The sequence below is a fragment of the Pelmatolapia mariae genome, linkage group LG6 (assembly GCF_036321145.2).
Source record: "Pelmatolapia mariae isolate MD_Pm_ZW linkage group LG6, Pm_UMD_F_2, whole genome shotgun sequence".
Classification (NCBI taxonomy): Eukaryota; Metazoa; Chordata; class Actinopteri; order Cichliformes; family Cichlidae; genus Pelmatolapia; species Pelmatolapia mariae.
The window spans coordinates 23,633,960-23,652,096 of record NC_086232.1 but is presented as its reverse complement, the minus strand read 5'-3'; the positions used below and the strand labels follow the sequence as shown (position 1 = coordinate 23,652,096).

Here is an 18,137-nt window from a genome sequence, read left to right as displayed (position 1 = left end):
GAGACAGATGGATGTGTTAGAAAGGAATTAAATAAATACTGCAGGTCCAAAGTGACCTCCAGAAGACTCGACCAAACCCTTATTTTCATTATATCCTCAGAGAGATTTGTTCAGAACATTATAAACCTGCTGCTTTTATAACCTCGGGATAAAAAATGACCGTGTTCTTGGAAGCACGGGGCTATTGTGTGATCTGTCAGGGCAGTTAGCCCAAGGAACACTAAGTACACAATGCTCACTGACCCTGACCTCTACCACACAAGAACCAAAGACATTAAGGTGTCAAAATGTCACTTAGCTAACACGCTAACGCTAAGCGCCCCAGTGCTTCTATTATTAGCAGCTGTAAAGAGTTAAATGAAGTTTGGCTTGGATGTGGGGAGTGACAACACTTGGCGAGTAGCTTTGTGTTCACCTATTCAGCGTGGTAAAGAGGGTTAGGATCCCTGCGTGATCGCAAGGTAAAAGGTTGCAGGCAACACTTCCTGATGAAAAGGAGGAAGAAACATTCAAAGAGATTATTTTTTTAGCTCCACGGAGGTCTCCATTGGGACGTCTAGGCAACACAACAGAAATGTAAGTTCAGCTGGAGAGATCATCTGAAGATGAGATATTTTAAACAGAATAAAAAGCAAGCACTTGCTTAAAAAACAAGAAAACACTGTAGTAACCTTTTCGCATCCAACGCAACTTGTGATCGATCACACTGTTGCCCTGATAAACCTTTTCATTTGAGATTCTCAGAAAACAGTCTTTAAAAGACCAGAAGGAGCCTGAAGGCATCCTGTCTCAGAAGCTTATCAGAACAGCTGATGCATTTTTATTGGCGCTGTTCATGGGTACAGACTTCTAACCAGTTCCCTGAATGATGACCAGATTGTTCTCAGATTGATCAAAATGGCATTTGGGTAATAGTTTTGTCCAAGTAAATTTAACGAAAACTAATTAGGACAGGGAAAATGAAGAACATCCTTGCTCGAGGACCCAGAGTGTCTGCAAGCCATCTCACAGACAGAAAATAGGACTCACTTTCCAGCTTTATGAAAATGAGTCAGAAACCAGATCTGGCATGAGTCACAGGTGGTTTTTAAGCAGAGCGTCCTTGATTCTATTTCTAGATTTTGGAAGTCCATCTGTAATTGATTCCCTTCACATTTTTGGTGAATTCTCTCGCTCCTTATATGTCAATGATCTTCTCCCCATTTTCTATTTGGTTAAAAACAGTATTTTAGCAAGATACCGCACAGAAATTCAAACCACAACACTGGTACAGTACTTGAAACAAAATATGGGCCGTTCTGTGTTAGCATGGTTTCCCCATGTCTCAGGGTACTCCGGTTTCCTCCCTTAGTCCAAAAACACGGGCATGGGCTGTACCGTTCTCTTGTACTGTAACTTGATTTAAATTGCACCTTTCCTATTCCCAACAACAAAACTAGATTTAGAGAGAAAGTTTCCAATTAATGGTATTCAAAGGGTCAAAAATACAAACATGAGCAACAAGATTAGCCAAAAAGCTCCCGTGGACGGCTCAGTAAAGTAAAGATAGCTAACCCCCTGAGAACTGTTAGAGGGCTGAAAGCGGCAGACACACAGGAAATGAAGGCCCACTGGAGAGTAAACAAGCAACATACCATAAGATCAGGCACCCCAAGAGGTAGTTAACTCACAAGAGATGAGACTGTTTTAATGGGGCACTAAAACTTGTTTTAAGTACACATCTGGAGTAGATTCTTCCAGAATGTGGCTGTTTTACAGCTAATGACCGGTGACGAATCGTCACGCCATCATCCTCTTCACATCTCACAAGTCATTTCCAACTATGAACAGTTAAAAAGGCAGGCACTAAAACTTGGAGCTTGTGAGACACAAAGACCTTGGACATAAAGTATTAAAAAGATTCTGACAAATGTGTAGATACACCTGTCTGTGCAACTGCAGTGCAGTTCATAGTGGGATTAATGCGCATTCACTGTGCAAGTAAAAGATGCTCAAATCTTTTTAAATGCACAATCATTCATTCTTACAGCTTCGATCCAGAGTGAATGTATCCTCATGATATTATTGTTTTCTAATTTTCACTAAAGATTATTATCTTATATAAAAGATAAGAAGGCTAGATAAGAAAAATGTACGGCAGCAAAAACCTTAATAAAATATGCAGAACACAATAGTTTGCTCAATCAAAATTAAAATATAAATATGATGCAAAAAGGAGCTCAAATCTACGATGAGGTGTTGTGGTTTGAGTGTTTAGTGATTTTTAGTATCTGTTCTTGTAGCAGTGGTGATGAAAGACGTGTTAGTGAAAGTGTTCAGCTGCCTGTCCAGTAAGTGCTGGAGAGAATAGTTTGGATCCATTAATTATGCACATCCATTCGCCACAGATGCAGCCATTTGGATGACCTCTGCACCAGCTGATGGAGCGTGTGGATTCAAACAGCACCAGCAACGGTGAGTAATATGAATTTGCATTCCAATTGCATGAAGTTCAAAATTCATCCCACAGAAATGTTCCTTTGCATTAGCGTGTCTGCGATTATGCTGCTTTTCAATTACGTGCAACCCCTCTGTATTTCTTCGTTCTACTCAGTTTAATGTTCCTGTACAGCTGAAAAGTCCTTAAGCCAGCTACGGTCACACTGTGTTCCAGGGAATGTGAGTGTGGCAATGTCTTGCTGCAACGCTCCATGAAGCACATCAAACTACACTCACTGTGTTCCCTCTAGTCTTAATCATCTCACGAGGCCTTCCATATTATTGATATAGCCATTATATAAACACCTCCTTTTATTAGAGCACAAAATCACATGACTGGCTCACTTTGTCCTCCAGTGTATATTACATTTTTATATTGCAAACACAAGCATTCTATTCTCAAGTATTTATCAAGCCATAAATTCTAGCCTCCCTTTCTAGCCATAAAATTTATGGATTAAAGAAACAACTGTGATTATTTATTTATCATTTTCTTCTGCAAAAAAGTCTCACAGTCTGTCTGCAGACATGGAATACATGTTTTACTCTGATTTACTCTCTCTCCCTGGTTCTGTAATTGACAGTGCATGACTCCTCTCAGCACGACACAACCTGCTGTATTGATTAAAGCTGGGGAGGCACATATTACACGGTGACTCAAGCTAATGTGAAAAGGTCCATGTCTGCTGACAAAGCAGCACCGCCCCAAAGAGAAATCACACATTTCTGCGACTGCAGGGAGTAAAGACGTAGGAGTGGACGGGCCACAAAAGACTGTGGTATGAAATCAGCAAGTACAATTACCAAGTACCTAAGCAGGAGTGAACCCCACAATGTGTGCAAATATTTGTGCACATTGCTTTAGAATTCCCAAATTTTTGCCAGATCAGGAGTTCTGTGAGTACCGACTCTGCAAGCATCTATTCAGCGAACAATTTCAGAGGATACTTGAAATGGCAAAGCTCGTTGTTCCAGCTCAGTCGTGCCCAGCCATTTGAGTCTGTGAGGAAGACAAGTGTGGGAGACTCTAGGAGCAGAGCACTGGCAGTGAATGGGACAATGAGAAGTCAAGAGCACGCATAGAGTGGGCCACTTGTGATCCTGCTGAAAAGTGCTAGACATCCCACTTGAGTCATGGCTAGGGCTAGAGAAACAGAAATCAAAGAAAAAGGGCGATTAGGATTCTGCTCACAAAACAGCAGACTGAAAGTGTAGCTACATCCCCATAACTCTGAAGGCTCTGATATAGTTTAGGGCCTACTCTGCTTAATACTCCCCACTTTAGCCGTAATAAATCTACCAAAAATAATTATTAAGAAAAAAAAGGACCTAATGCTTTTTTGGGCAATACTACATGTCTTTAAGATAAAAGGCATGGTTGACCTAACTTTTATTTCACAAGCTCAAGAGATGCTCCCATGATCAAACATTTTCTCTTTAGAACTAAAGACAGAACTAATTCAATATAGATGGATCAATGAAACATAATGGGAGAGTCAAAAGAGCTACTGAGTAATTTCATGGCTTTAAAAAAAGTGAGAAAAGCCTGAAGGAAGGAGAGGGAGCACGGGAGAACAAGCAAAGTAAACAAGCTTGGCTTGAGCCGACTGGAGTTACTGGGTTTAGCAAAACATTCCAAAGTCTTCGAAACAGGCGGCCTTGTGAGGCAGAAACAAGTGGGCTTTAAATCACTGAACAGGAACAGTGTTCATGGCCTCTAATTCAATCATAATACTAAGAGTGTTCACTCTCACACACCAGCAGTGACACTGAAGTGGCTACCAGTACACTAACGTATAGAACGATGGGACACAATCAGTCACAACAACTGAGCCAAGCCTAATAAACTAGGAGAGGACAAAGTGATTTACTGACATGAAGGCACAGGGGATTTTACATTAAAACATATACATGTAAATATGAAGTAATAATAAGAGGGGGAGGTTAATGGATGTAGTGAAGGAGTGAATGAGGGATGGTGCAACAGAGGAGGATACAGAGGAGGCAGATGATTCACTTTGGCGACTCCAAAACTGAGTAGCTGACATAAAAGGAAGAAAGACACTTGCAGCCTCAGAAACCATCCATCCATCCACCCACCCACCCATCCACCCAGCCAGCCAGCCAGCCAGCCACCCACCCATCCACCCAGCCAGCCAGCCAGCCAGCCAGCCAGCCAGCCAGCCATCTATCCATTTTACAATTCAAGGTCTGGGGTGGCTGGAGCCTATCCTAGGCATACATACAATAGGCAAGCTAAAAAGAAGTTTCAAACTCTGATAGCGGTGATATATGCATTAAAGTAGATGGTATGAAAAGCAGCACGACAATCTCAAACCTCGTCCATGAAACTCAGACAAGGTGCATTTTATTTAAAAAAGGCAAAATATTTGGAATGCATAGACCTAGCATAAGGCTTTAGACACACATAACGCATTAAAGGTGTTACATTTTATAATCCACAGAAAGCTTGTAACACATTTTTTGAAAACTTGGTAGTACCAAGGTGGAAACTTAAAATTTTACAGCCCACTGCCCACAGAAGTTGGAGAAAAACAGACTTTTCGGCAAATTTAATTCATTTCACTTTCTCCTTTAATGAGGGAAACACACTGAACTGAAAGTGTGGTGTTTACTACACAAAACAAAAATCATGCAGCAATGGGAAAAGGTTGATCACGAGGCTGAAAGAAAATACAGTGTGTCCCTGGCATGTGTCCCATAGTCATGTCTAGTCAGGAATGACTGTAATCTTATATAGCAAACATACTTACGCTAACACGGTAAAAGGGTCCGTGCATGCTTTTGCGTATTCCCTCAATTACTCACACACTTACACACCCACAAAAACAAACTGTTTTTACGCCTCTTTCAGGAGGTTCAAACATAGCACATATCCCTCAAGAGACACACGTGGGCTTTAATAGAACCTCTTCCACTGAGATCACAGGAAAGGAAAGTAGTCTTGGCCTACTTTTCTTCGTCTTCATGAAGGATGCAAAACACGCAGAGAAGTAGACAGCGGAGTGCACTTGATAAAATAATAAAGCTGTGCTATTTATAGTCACAAATGAGCAGCTTGACCTAAATGTCACAGCAAATGCTCAAATGTGACGTCTGAAACTGGTGGGTGCCCAGAAGGAACATCACAAGCCATTCTGCAGAATGCGCGAATGGACGACCACAAGACAAATCACCAGAGGAGCATCTGCTGCGGCAAATTAACGATACAAAGAAAACCTTAGTGTAGTGTTTTGTCCTGAAGCCACTTTGACATCAAGATGGGAGTAGAAAAGGTCAGCTTTAGAAACAAAGACATCTATTAGAGTTGTAGCCAGTCTCGAAACCCTAGAAGATGCACGCAGCTGTGACGTCAGCCATTGGTCTGTTGACTTCTATTTTAAAGCCTTAAGATTAGGCTCAGCATTTGGCTTTCTTTTGGAATCAAAGTGATCATATTCGCAAACAGGGTCAAGTGATCCAGTTCAGTGATGTCAACCAGGTGAAGTGAAGCCTAGAAGCTGAGACTGGTTGGAAAACACCTCAAAGAGGCCATACCCCTCACAATGCAAAGTAATAAGCCTTAATACAAGCTGAACACACCTACACAGGTATACTTGTAAACTTAGCTTTTTCTGGGTGTTTTTGTCTTTTGTCCTCTCGTAAATGGCTTTTCAGATCACTGAAAATGGAGCTTCTGAAAAATTCCTTGACAATTTTAAGAAACTGTCAAAGCTGTGCAACTTAACCTCCTTAGTTGATGTCAGACTGTGAACTCCTTGATTGTCTGTAGGCTTCTGATTGGCCAAGATGAGATGTGACAGCCTGCACAAAACCGTCTGGTACATTTTCATTGCAAATTTGAATAACAGAAAATGAGTATATTTATACTTAGTATAAAAAACATAATTATGCAACACATCATGTGTAGATCCCATATCAAATTAACAACTTTAAAATGAGATGGGACATTAATCATTCATCGTTCATCATTTTGCATTTAAAATATTTTTCTTTCTCTGGGAAATACAGAAAGTTCACATGTACATATTGTGACAAACTGCAGAGAAACAATTAGTGTGACTGGTTGGTTTGTTGAGCTGTTAGAAAAGTTGCACTTGAAATGACCTGCCACTTAAAAAAAAACCTTACTCCATTCATGCTTGCTCATCTTCAGTAGAGCTAGCTAGACGCTAAAAACCTGACCATTTACATCTGCGCAATGAACGCATCACTGACGTGGGAAGATAATGGAGATGTGCTAAAGGTGTAAACAGCCGTGGGATGTCATTATTTTCTCATGACTGATCAAATAACTGGCTATCAGTGCCAGGTTACAGCACATGGCTAAATAAACCAGTGGACAACAGTCTGCCAATCACATTTGAATACTCATTCGTTCAAGGTGCAGGAACGCTGCTCTTGATCGTCTACCATTTGCCATTTGAAACGTGATACAGACAAGTGTTGCGAAGACAAAAAAAGTATAAGCTGCAACCCAACAAATAGTTCAGAATAACAACATGAAAGCAACAGCAAGGTGAACATAGTGAACAAAGTACTGTGTGATACAAGCTTTTTCAATCCCAGCAGTTAAAATTCACTTTGTCGAGAAAACACACAGAGTGATTTTGTTGTGTTTATCTGCAGCTAAAACAGCCACTAAATTTTCCATTCTTGCTGTGAATGTATGTTGTTGAAGCTAATTTGTTACACAGTTGCCTTGTCTGTTTTCATTCAAAGAGGTCTATGCTGATGTCACAGTGGTGCACCCATTCTGACTTCCTCTTTGGGCATCCTTCAGGCGTGAAATGACTCTGTTGGGTCCCTGTAGAGCCCTGTAGAACCAGAATAGGTCCAGAACATCTGTGTGGTTTAACAGTAGACAGAGTCTGAGCAGACCGGAACATGTCTATGGGCACCCCACTGACCCACCCTTCAGACCCATACAAAAGCCTGGCTGCCACTTAACAGTCACACATGGACAAGCAGGGGCACAAAGATTCTCATATTGAAACACTAGCACTTAAATGAATTAATTCCTAACAGATAATTTTCAAAGTAACATGTCATGACCTTGATGTCTCTGTTTTGGCAGTGGTGACTTTAACAATGCTGAAAAATTTTAAGTCACATTATTCTTAGCAAGTGCTGCAGAGTTATTCGTTTCCCCAGTCTTTCATCATGCCCACACCACTTTGGTCCAGGTGGTTACATGTCAGCACCTCGTCAGCTTCATGTGACACAAAGCAGGTTTTTGTCTCTGTGTGCTTCTGGTATAAGATGGACCCACTTATATAGTTCAAGATGGATGGAGTGGTAATGCAGATTTGGAAGTGCAGTTATTTTTGGTTTGTTCCTTTTGGCGTTGAATTATGGCTCCACAAAGACTCGGCACAAGCAAACACAGTCTGTGCTTTTTTATAATTAATAAAGCTGGTGAAGCTGCACACACATAACGGCTGCTGTACTGTCACACACACCGCTTCAAGCTGCACGTTCATTTAAAATTTCACTAGTTAGCAAGATCTTAACAAGGGACACTGTAGTCACGCCAAATAACTTATTTACTATGCAAAAACCCGAAACATATATGTAATATTCATGGAAAAATGTGTCTCTTTTGGATAGACTCAAATATGAAATAAAAAGTTAGGAATAGGTTACACTATATTATACAGTTACTGGGACCATTAAAAGTCAAGGCTGGGACAAAAAGTTGACTTCTTTCATGAAGATATAGATAAAAGTTAAGTTAATTTTAACACAGCAACCGATTTAAGAGGTTGCTGTGAATAACAGTGGTAGCTGTCCAACATGGTGTAAATGTAGAGCAGAAATAAGCTACACCCTGATGCAATCCATGATTACATCACAGAAATGGCACTATGTTAAAAATGAGGTTCAACACAAAATGTGAATTTTGTCTAAATACAGCCTTCAGAGAAACTTAAAACACAAGATCCAGGTCACATGCATTGTTTTAGTGCACAGTTAGCATATGTATAGATGACACCTGTGAAAAAAAGAACATATCAGCTTAAAGTGATGTGGGAAAAAATAATTTGGGTGCTGAGTGGAGTGTTAATGACATATGTAGGTTAACAGTTTCTGTAAACTGTCTTCTGAGTGCTCATAGCCTCTTTATCACTGTTCAAATCCTGCAATTCTCTAATAACCTAGTCATCTGATATGATGGAAATAAGTCATTTCACAGACATATCTGTGTTGTACTACATAAAATGGGATTTATTTTATATAGAAAGGCCTGTGATTCAAAAAATTGAATTAACTCATGTTTCCTTTCAGTTAAATTCCTGATCTCAGCCTGTATGTCATTAGCTTTGACTTTTACAGTATTCCTCAAATAACATTTTGCAGGGATGTCATGCATCATACCTTCCTTCAAAGGCATGATTGGCACAGATTGCAGATTCCCTTCTGTCCCTCTTACCACTTGGACCGTTTGCTCCAGCTTTAGAGTCAAAATGTCAACATAAAATAAATACTTCCCACCATAACAGTCAGTGTAGTCATCTTTTGTTAGGCCGAGAATAATTAAATTTAGTAAGATTTGATTTAAAAAGAAAAAAAAAGGAATGTCAGACTGGCAACATGCGGGTGTACTGCGCCTCTCGCCTTTAATTGAGAAAACATTTGAATGGCTTTTGTCTGCAGCCTCATTGGTTTACTATCTGCTGACTTTCATGGTTAAATTTCGTACCTGTGGCCTAAATGTTGCATTCATTGCTTCTTAAAGAAACTCTGTACTGAAAAAGTAGGCATATTTAAGTTGGTCTTGAGAATAAATAGCTTGAGGAAGCAGTGATCTTTTTGCTTACGTCTCCAGTAGACAGTGTGCACAAAGACTGGACTAGAAGCTGGGCTTTGTCAGTGGATAAACTCTGCAGTTGAGTACATCTTTCCCCTTTCAGCTGTAAACACACTTAAATATGTGATGTAAGTGTGGGGATGACAAGGGTGGGAAATGTCAACAAGGCTATTGAGTTTCAGGACGTGTGATACTGTGCAGAAGTGAGATCCTTGAGGATCATACTGTCGGTGTTTGTTAGAAAATGCACATGCGTCATCAAGGTTTACAGACCAAAATCTAGTCATTGTCATGAGTTAAAGTAAATAAATATCATCTTACCCATCTTTTGCCCTCTAGAGGTCAATTTAAATGAGAAATCATTTTACAAGGGACTAAACAGAGTCTTGTTGAAATGCTGTCATCTCCCACAGCAAGAGAAAATGTTGGACTCACGCATAAAATATAGATTTAAAGATTATAGAAAACTTTCATTAAAGCTTCATTAAAGGGCTGAAGACGTGTTAAGCCTGTTTGGTTCCAAACACACTAAGACACAACTATGAATGTTTTGGTTCAGAACAACATGTTCCTGCACACTATGGTCATGAATGACATCACACACAGTCAAAAGTTAATTACATACACATTTGCTGTTGAAAGCCTTAAAACTGAGCTTAAATCTTGAGGAAGCCACGTGTATTGAAAAAACAAAAGGGAGAAATTAGTGTCACAACAGGAGAGCTGTAATTAGATCCTGTCTAATTCTTTAGCCTACTTCTCTAGTCTTCCCTCTTTCATGTAGGACAGTGATCTATGCTGCAGTGTGAGACATATCTGGAAGTGTTTGTCGATGGATATTTATTACCTGGTGCTCTTTACTTCTACTGAGGTTAGGTCCACAGGGCACTCACCTCTGGATTGATGGGGATTTTGTGTGACCCCCCTTTGAAAAGGCACATCAACAACTGAGCTGAGTTGCAAAGAACACAGATTTTAAACATGACGCAAGGACATAATGTGACCTTAAATAAAGATACCTTTTTTTTAAAAAAAGCACTTTGAAAAGACCTGAACTTGTAGTGGATGTCAGCCATCTGGGGCCAGCATTCCTAAAGAGCATCTCTGTAAATGCACTCTCTGTGCTGCTGCTTTTTTATGATCAGGGACTATTTGTATTATTTAAAAGCAAGCTTACCAGAGACCTGGAAGTCTATTCTAATGGACTCAGTCCTATGTGTGCATAACCAACTCATTAGTTATACATGGGCCAAACCAGGTCACAAGAGAGACAGAGTAGGTATGAGGAATGACAGCAACACTGCTCTCTTTAAAAAGAAAGCATCAGCCATGTTCACGAACATCTACCAAAAACGAGAAAACTCTAAACATGACACAAACCTGTCAAAAGAATCCGAACTGCTTGTTTCCTTCTCTGAGCTTCAGTACCCCACCCATCCATTAAATCCCAGTCAGCTGTTGTTCTATTGATTTGTTTGTCAGAAATACAGCTGACTTTACAGAAGCCTGGCCATAAATCCTGCCTCCTCTCTGAGGCAATGACAATGCATTTTTGTCATAATGTTGTGCATCATCTTAGAGATGATAAACTACAGGTGTATGTTTTGTATCTAAACATTCATATATGCAAACCGTTAAGAAGTAACGAAGAGAAAGGATGTGCACACTGAACCAGCAACGACACGAACATGCTTTTGCCACTCACCTGCTAGACGAGCCTCTCGAGCGGGCTTGCTGAGCATATCTAGGGCTTTGGAGGTAGAGGACCTGATGTGGTCACTGAAGGACCTCTGCAGTAGCAGCAGCCTCATGGAGCGAGACATGGTGATCCACCTAAATTTACCAATGTCAGACTCCCACTCTATCTGCACACTTATTCCTGACTAAGTTGGCTTTTGTGCATTTCCCTCTCGTCAATTCATTGGATAATATCTATCTGGAATAGCTTAAACATCACTATCATCAGTGCTCAAATATCCAAGCGTAATCTGACTAGTTTCTGCATCTACCTGGTTTTGAGCTATCTTCTGCATTGGGCTGCTTTCTGCCTCCTTCTCCTTCTCATTCTGTTCTGTTCGAGTCTGGACTGTACACTCCCGTCTGCTGCAGCAGGCATCAGTGCGGTAACTGCTGGGACACATCCAGCCAGTGCTGCAATGCTCTCATATTCTATTCTGCCAGAGTGTGTGTGTGTGTGTGTGTGTGTAGTGCTGTGTGTTAAGGTGAGTAAGTGCTTTCTGACATAAGCTTCATCCCTCTCTCTGAATAAATGAGTGAGTCACAGTCACGACTTGCATTTTATCCTGTATGTCTCTCTTTTTTTTGCCTCTTATCTGTTTCACCTTCCTTCACATCCAGTCTATTTACACCTGCCCTACCCTGTCTAGACACAAGGAGCATCAATGCCAGTTATATAATGTATTTCCAAGCCAGCATGCTTGTTCTGAAGTTCCACCTGCCCTCATCTTAAAGAAATAATACGAAATGGAAGTGACGGCAATGAAGGGGTGCAGGATAACATCTAGAGCCACTCAGAGAGGGCAAAATGTTAGAAGCAATTAAAGAGTGAAAAAAAGTGAGTTTAACTTGCTTTGACCACAAAAACATCTGTCATTCCCAACAGTCAATAATCACTTTCCTAAGCCAATCCTGCGTTAAACGGTCCGACTCATAGCATGACTTACTGTAAATATATTATGGTTAGACGAGAACATACAGTGCACACATACAAACACACACGTCCATAAACACAACCTCAAGTAAATTCTATTAGTTACTGAGAAACACACATGCACCGCTGATTCTTACATAACCAAACTTAAGCTTCTGAAATGGCCAAAAACAGCATAATACAATCCGTTACTACTTGTACCGCTGCGGTGTTGATCGGATAATCATGGTTTGGCTTCTATTTAGCAAGTACAACTCTCTGAGATCAGTGAGGAAGCTTAAGCATTGGCTGAATTAAAAAAAGAAGCTGTAGGAACATTTTGAAAACTTTAAACTGATTTTTGTACTCTTTTATTTTTTGGTGTTGATTTGGTGTCACGTTGCAAAGGTTTGCGCTACACAAGCTACTTTAAGCCTTTGAAAGATAAAATCTAAATAGGAATGTGCCTTTCAATCAAATAAAAGTTTGTTATTACATTTTAAATGGTTTTAATATTTCATGCAAATTTAATAAAATACTGTAAAGACAAAGAAAACACAAACTTGCATGAGAGCTACGCTGTGTTTTTAATGTTAATGCTTAGTACTCTTTTTTTTACATTAAAAAAGGCTCATATTGTTACCTGTATGTGAAATGGTAACTTCTTTTTAATTGAATGCTTTTAGCTTCACCAATTGCATAAACTGCAATTGTAAATTCACCAATCAATAAACTAAGGACTGTGGTTCAAAAGGTGGAGGGTCATTCACTAATTAGAAGGTTAGTAGTTTGATACCTGGCTCCTCTACCCTCCATTTGCCCTTGGGCAAAATACTAAATCCCAAATGACCTCCTATGCATCCATCAGCATGCTTGCTAGGAAACTGGGAAATACTTGCAGTATTTGTTATGACCACCTTTATTCTTCAACCTATCTTTCTTGTAATCTCTTTGAGTAGTTTTCAGGAACAGTTCTCCAGATTTCTTTCTTTCTGAGATCATTGTCATGCTGAAAAATCGAGCTGTTGCCAATCAGATGTTTTCCAGATGGTACTGTGTTATAGATCAAAATCATAATGTGGTTTTCTGTGTTCATAATCCCATAAATTTTAACAAGACCTGCAATAACATTGGCTAAAATGCAGCCCCAAACTACTACAGAGGCTTCGCCATGTTTTACAGATGGCTGCAGAGGCTCTGTTGTACCTCTCTCCTGACCCCATCTGTTGTTGTGATAAAGATTTGTTTCAAAGATTTGGATTTATCACTACATAAAACCTGTTGCCACTGGTTTTCAGTCCAGTTCTTGTGTCATACCTGAGCCAAAGTTGTGCTTGAATGACTCATAAGTCAGTATTAAGTGAGATAACTGTGTTTTCCAGCTACAACAGGACATTATTTTCAGTACAAAGGCAAGCAACAAGCTAGTGATTGCCATGGAGAATTTAGCTGCTAAAGCGCAACATATGTTCTTCAGAAGATAATGAAAAGACAAGACAAACAGTGATTGTTTGACCAGAAAGAAGACTGCAGAAAAATATATTATAAGGTGATAATAATTTCATTTGCATTCAGTTTGTTATGCTGCCCCCAAATAATCACCCACCCAGAAAAAAAAGTTAATTTCTCACAATTTACTGAACTTAAAAACACTCTACTTTATCGTCTTTTAGGCCCAACAGTCTCATACTCGTATGTTGGTATAGTTCCTAATTATGTGTGTGTGCGTGTGTGAGACTATTTGTGTTCTGCTAAACTGCATTTTGTTACATTTCACACTAAGCTCACACTTGAGAAAGATCAGCCAATCATGCTGATTGCTCCAGCAAGTGAAGGTAATGTACCCAGCTTAGGCTAATTGCAGTCTCAAGATAGCATTGTGCTCATCACGGCCAGTTGACTTTATGGTCTCCCGGGGTTTGCTAAGACTGATAACGTTGGATTGTCGCATCTTAACCTTTTCACAACCTTTTAGTTCATGCTCCCACAACTGTGGACTGACCTCCTGGACAACCTAATAAATGAGGATGAGGGCATGATAAAGAAAAAGAAACTATGGAAGTATCAGAGTTTCTGTTCCTCCTTCACACACTTGTTTGACTCACATGACATGAGTTGTTGTTTTCAGGCGAGTGCGCTTGTGTGCGTACGCCAGGACACAAACAGAAACCATCTGGGTCAGTATGTGTATCACAACATATCGGTGTACTTTCCCTCTCTGTCTCCAGTATACCTGTGATAGGGGGCAATACGCAGACTGTAACCTGGATATGAGGGTAAATATCCTGAAGCAGAAAACAATGCAAGTCTCACACCTCAGGAAGGAAAGCACTGCCAAATGCCTCCTCTGTCAAACAAGTGTACAGCCTGCCAGGAGTGTGCACGGATACCAGAATCCACAGAATACAGACTGGAGAGGGTTACATGCCAACATACTGACCCAGATATGGAGACAGGGGTGTTGTGCTTTGGGAAGACTTCAAACAGTGCATAGGAACAGTATGCCAGGGTCTTCCATCAAAATGTCTATGAAAAACAATGCGCCCATTACAGAAAAGCCAAAGATGTGTTATGTGTGTGTGTGTGTGTGTGTGTGTGCCACAGTGTGACTGTAATTGTGTGCAAGTTCCTTTGATGTGACCACCCACTTGATTTCTTAAGCTTGATTTAGACTTCTGTGATAAATCTACGCCATAACTTACGTAGTAACCGGAAACTTCTTTTGTCCCCACATTGCAAACTTCCACGCCATTCTAGTCATTGTGCTACGCATTGACCTGACGTGTACATACAATTTTCAGGAGGTGCTCGTCAGGTTACGTTAAAATGGAGTTCCAGTTATGGCGTAAGTTATGATGTAGATGCAGAAGTATACAATCCCTCACATGCTAGTTAATTCAAGGTATAAAAATTAAGTTTCTGAAATCACAAAAAAAACCTCCCCGACATGAGTGAACCTCAGTCTCTCTCCCTGACAACCAAACAAGGGGAATAAACCAGCCAGGGAGTGACAGAGCCTGCTGAGCCAGGACTGATTCATTAGCCTCAGGACAGCATTGGCATGCTACACCATCATCACTGGGGAGATTTACAACCCCCTGGCTATGGATGAAAATTCCTCCAGGATTATTTAAGATAAAGAATATATTTAAGAGGATATACACCTCTCTTTGAAAATGATAATAAAGAGAATAGGGAGTGACATATCCAGAATGGCATCAATTGGTTACTTAGTTACCGCCCAAATTATCCATCTTTCTTATTTGAAGCAAAAACCAAATAATATCTATTTTATGTGATGAAAGCCTTTGCAAAAAATATTCTCACATCCAATGTCTAAAACTAACTTTTTGATTTCCTGACCAAGAGACAGACAAGCCAATCCACTGGCTAAGCATCGCAGAGATACAAAATGTCCTTTTTTTGGGTCAAATTTACATACATACATACATTTACATAGATATTTAGGTAATAATTATGTATGCAACCTTAAAGACATGGTCATTATTTGAAACAAATTATACAGAAGGACCTTAAAAAAATCTACTTTGCTATTAAATGTATTCAAGAATGAAACCAATTTGATGGTTTTGTTAACCGTGTGATGTTTATTGACCTTCTAATCACTCTCTGCAGTTACCCTGTTCCATTTACTCATCTTTGTGGTGGACAACCTCAGAGAATTACCCGCCAAATGGAAATTTTTACCCAAATTACACCTGTTACTGGCACGTAGCGCAGAAAGTAGTGTGTGCCCTTCACACAGGGAGGTAGAAGGTAAGTGTCAGAAAGGTCAGAGAGGGCTTTTTAAACCACAACAGCACTTATTACTTCAACCTTAACCTAATGTCATGAGATTGTTTAGTGTAGCTTATTAGCCAAGACTGCATCATACCATAGATGCTAAGTGCAAATAGTTTCTATAAATGGTGACATTAAAAATAAGATACAACCAATATCAAAAATACAAAAAGGTTTCTTTATGCAAAAAGACTAAATAAAGACTATTTTCTTTTACGTCACAACAGCAGGTAGCTACAAATGTTTGATTTTGCTGATGTTTTTTTCCTGATGCAACCCCAAAGGGATTTGTGTCTCTGACTGGGATCAAGCCTAAATCCATTACCAAAAAACTAAAATAAAAAATCAGTGACAAATAAAAATTTCTCACCATCCATGTAGAACATTTACTCGGCAGCTTCCATGATAGCCTTCTTCTTCTACAAACAGTACATACGTTGCATGTACTGCGGGTACTGAATCAATAGCTGTTGAACAGCTATATTAAGACTGATGACGCAAGGCCTCTTTCACCTCTTCTGGCTTATTTCTATAGAACAGGGGAGACTTTTGTTGTTGTAGGTTCGGGAGTTTCAGGAGGCTGAGTTCCTGTTGTAAATTCCCCTTCATGCTGTGGTTTCCTTTTCACAGTATAGGAGATGGATGCCCAAAGAAAGAGCTCTCAAAATTCACAAGAGGAACACTTACTGTAATACAATATGATTCAACCAGAAATCTGAAGTAGCAGAACAGCAAAGTGAAACATCAAATGCTTCCAAACTTTTTTAAAATTCCAAACTATCCCATATATCCTTTGACATCAAGCATGAGGAAATTGGATTATGTACATTCAAAGGGAACAGTTGTGATTTGCATTTGTAAATCTTTCCACCTCAGACTTAAAAGTTTGAAATATAAACCAACTCAGCTGCAGTGTGTTACACTACCAGTCTCCAGACAGGAAGCAAAGGAGAGGGTGTCAAATGGGAGGGGAGAAGGGGGGTTGGTTGGGGTGGGGGCGGGGGGGGGGGGGGGGGGGAGTTTAGGCCATCAGAGACGGACAGGGGAAGCCAGGAATGTGACCTTGCACAAACACATTGACTCCTGTACTTGGTATGAAGTGGGGAGGGCAAAAAGTGGGATAAGGCAGACTCAATTAAAGAAGAGGAACAAGCAACAGAAAACAAACATCAGTCATGAGCTGCTATTGACTTGGCTCCAAATACGAAGAGCTTGTTTACATCTGTCAGAGCGCTTTCTCAGATGACAGCGCTGTCGTTAAGAGGGCATGCAGCTGCAGGAAAGAGGCAATAGTCGCAAATGAGAAAAGCAAGTTGTTCAACTCTGCTAACTGTGATGTTCTCTGAATTAAGTGGGACGCTGTGTGGGAACGTGGTCTGTTGGAGCCAAAATGATCAGTCACAAGATCTGCAGAGAAATCCTTAAGACACCATCTGTGCTCAGAGGACTGATTTACTTGTTTACACAGACGACTAAGTCTGTCACATATTCCTCACAGATACACCATATTTCTAAGAACTTTTACTAAAGGAAAAAAAATTAGAAAAATATACTTAAATTTCTTTTTTTTCCGTTTTATTGGATGAGTGGATCAGTTCTGGCTCTTTTACACAATAAGCCTTCTGTCTATTTATTGAGCCTTGTTCTGCTGAAGGTGTATTCCTCTTAAAAGGGAATTTTTCCTTCCCACTGTCACCAAGTGCTTGTTCACAGGGGTCACCTGATTGTTGTGGTGTTTGTTGCTTATTGTAAAGTGTATTCCTTATAATATAATAGACCGCTTTGAGGCAACTGCTGTTGTGATTTGGTGCTGTATAAGTCAAAATGAATTGAATGTTTCTTGTAGAGAAATATTAAATATAGTTAAAAATCTTTTTAGCTGCTTCTTTCAGATTCAAATCTTCACATGAATCATATTGACATTACAGATCAGAAACTATTGACTTTATCCACACACTGATATCTTTTCACTTAACCAGACGGCTGTGCCTTCAAAAGGGAGTTTTTTTGGTGTGAAATTGTCTAATGATTCATTCTGGGTTCCCCACAGTTTAACGCTCAGGTCACTTCTAATAAAACAATTATCTTACCATCAGCCGTAAATACCAGTAACATCACTGTAACTGGAAAGAATAGTGACTAACAGGGAAACAGGAAAAAAAAAACAGCGCCAGACAGAAATGATGAGGCAAGTTATTCACAGTCGGAGCATGAAGAATCCCACTGAGGGTATCTAACCCTCCAGTTTCCTTATTCTTCTTATCGCCAACTGTTAGCCAAGACACGTAGGTCCAGGTAAAAAGCCAGGATTTGACCCTGCTATTGGTTGCATGCCCATCATTGTGTTTTATATTTGCACTGGTTTATATTTAGATC

General features: G+C 40.0%; 1 protein-coding gene across 3 annotated transcripts in view; it reads right to left on the bottom strand.

The window, feature by feature from the left end:
* Positions 1-18,137, bottom strand: part of dlc1 (DLC1 Rho GTPase activating protein) — an 84,481-nt gene that overhangs the window by 37,452 nt on the left and 28,892 nt on the right. Inside the window, exon 1 of one of the 3 annotated variants that reach the window (XM_063476245.1) lies at positions 11,016-11,423. The exons of the other annotated variants lie outside the window; for them this stretch is intronic. Within the exon in view, the coding sequence (XP_063332315.1) occupies positions 11,016-11,133 (118 nt within the window). The 5' untranslated portion in view covers positions 11,134-11,423. Of the gene's footprint in view, positions 1-11,015; positions 11,424-18,137 lie in introns of those variants that run through there. 3 annotated transcript variants of the gene reach the window in all.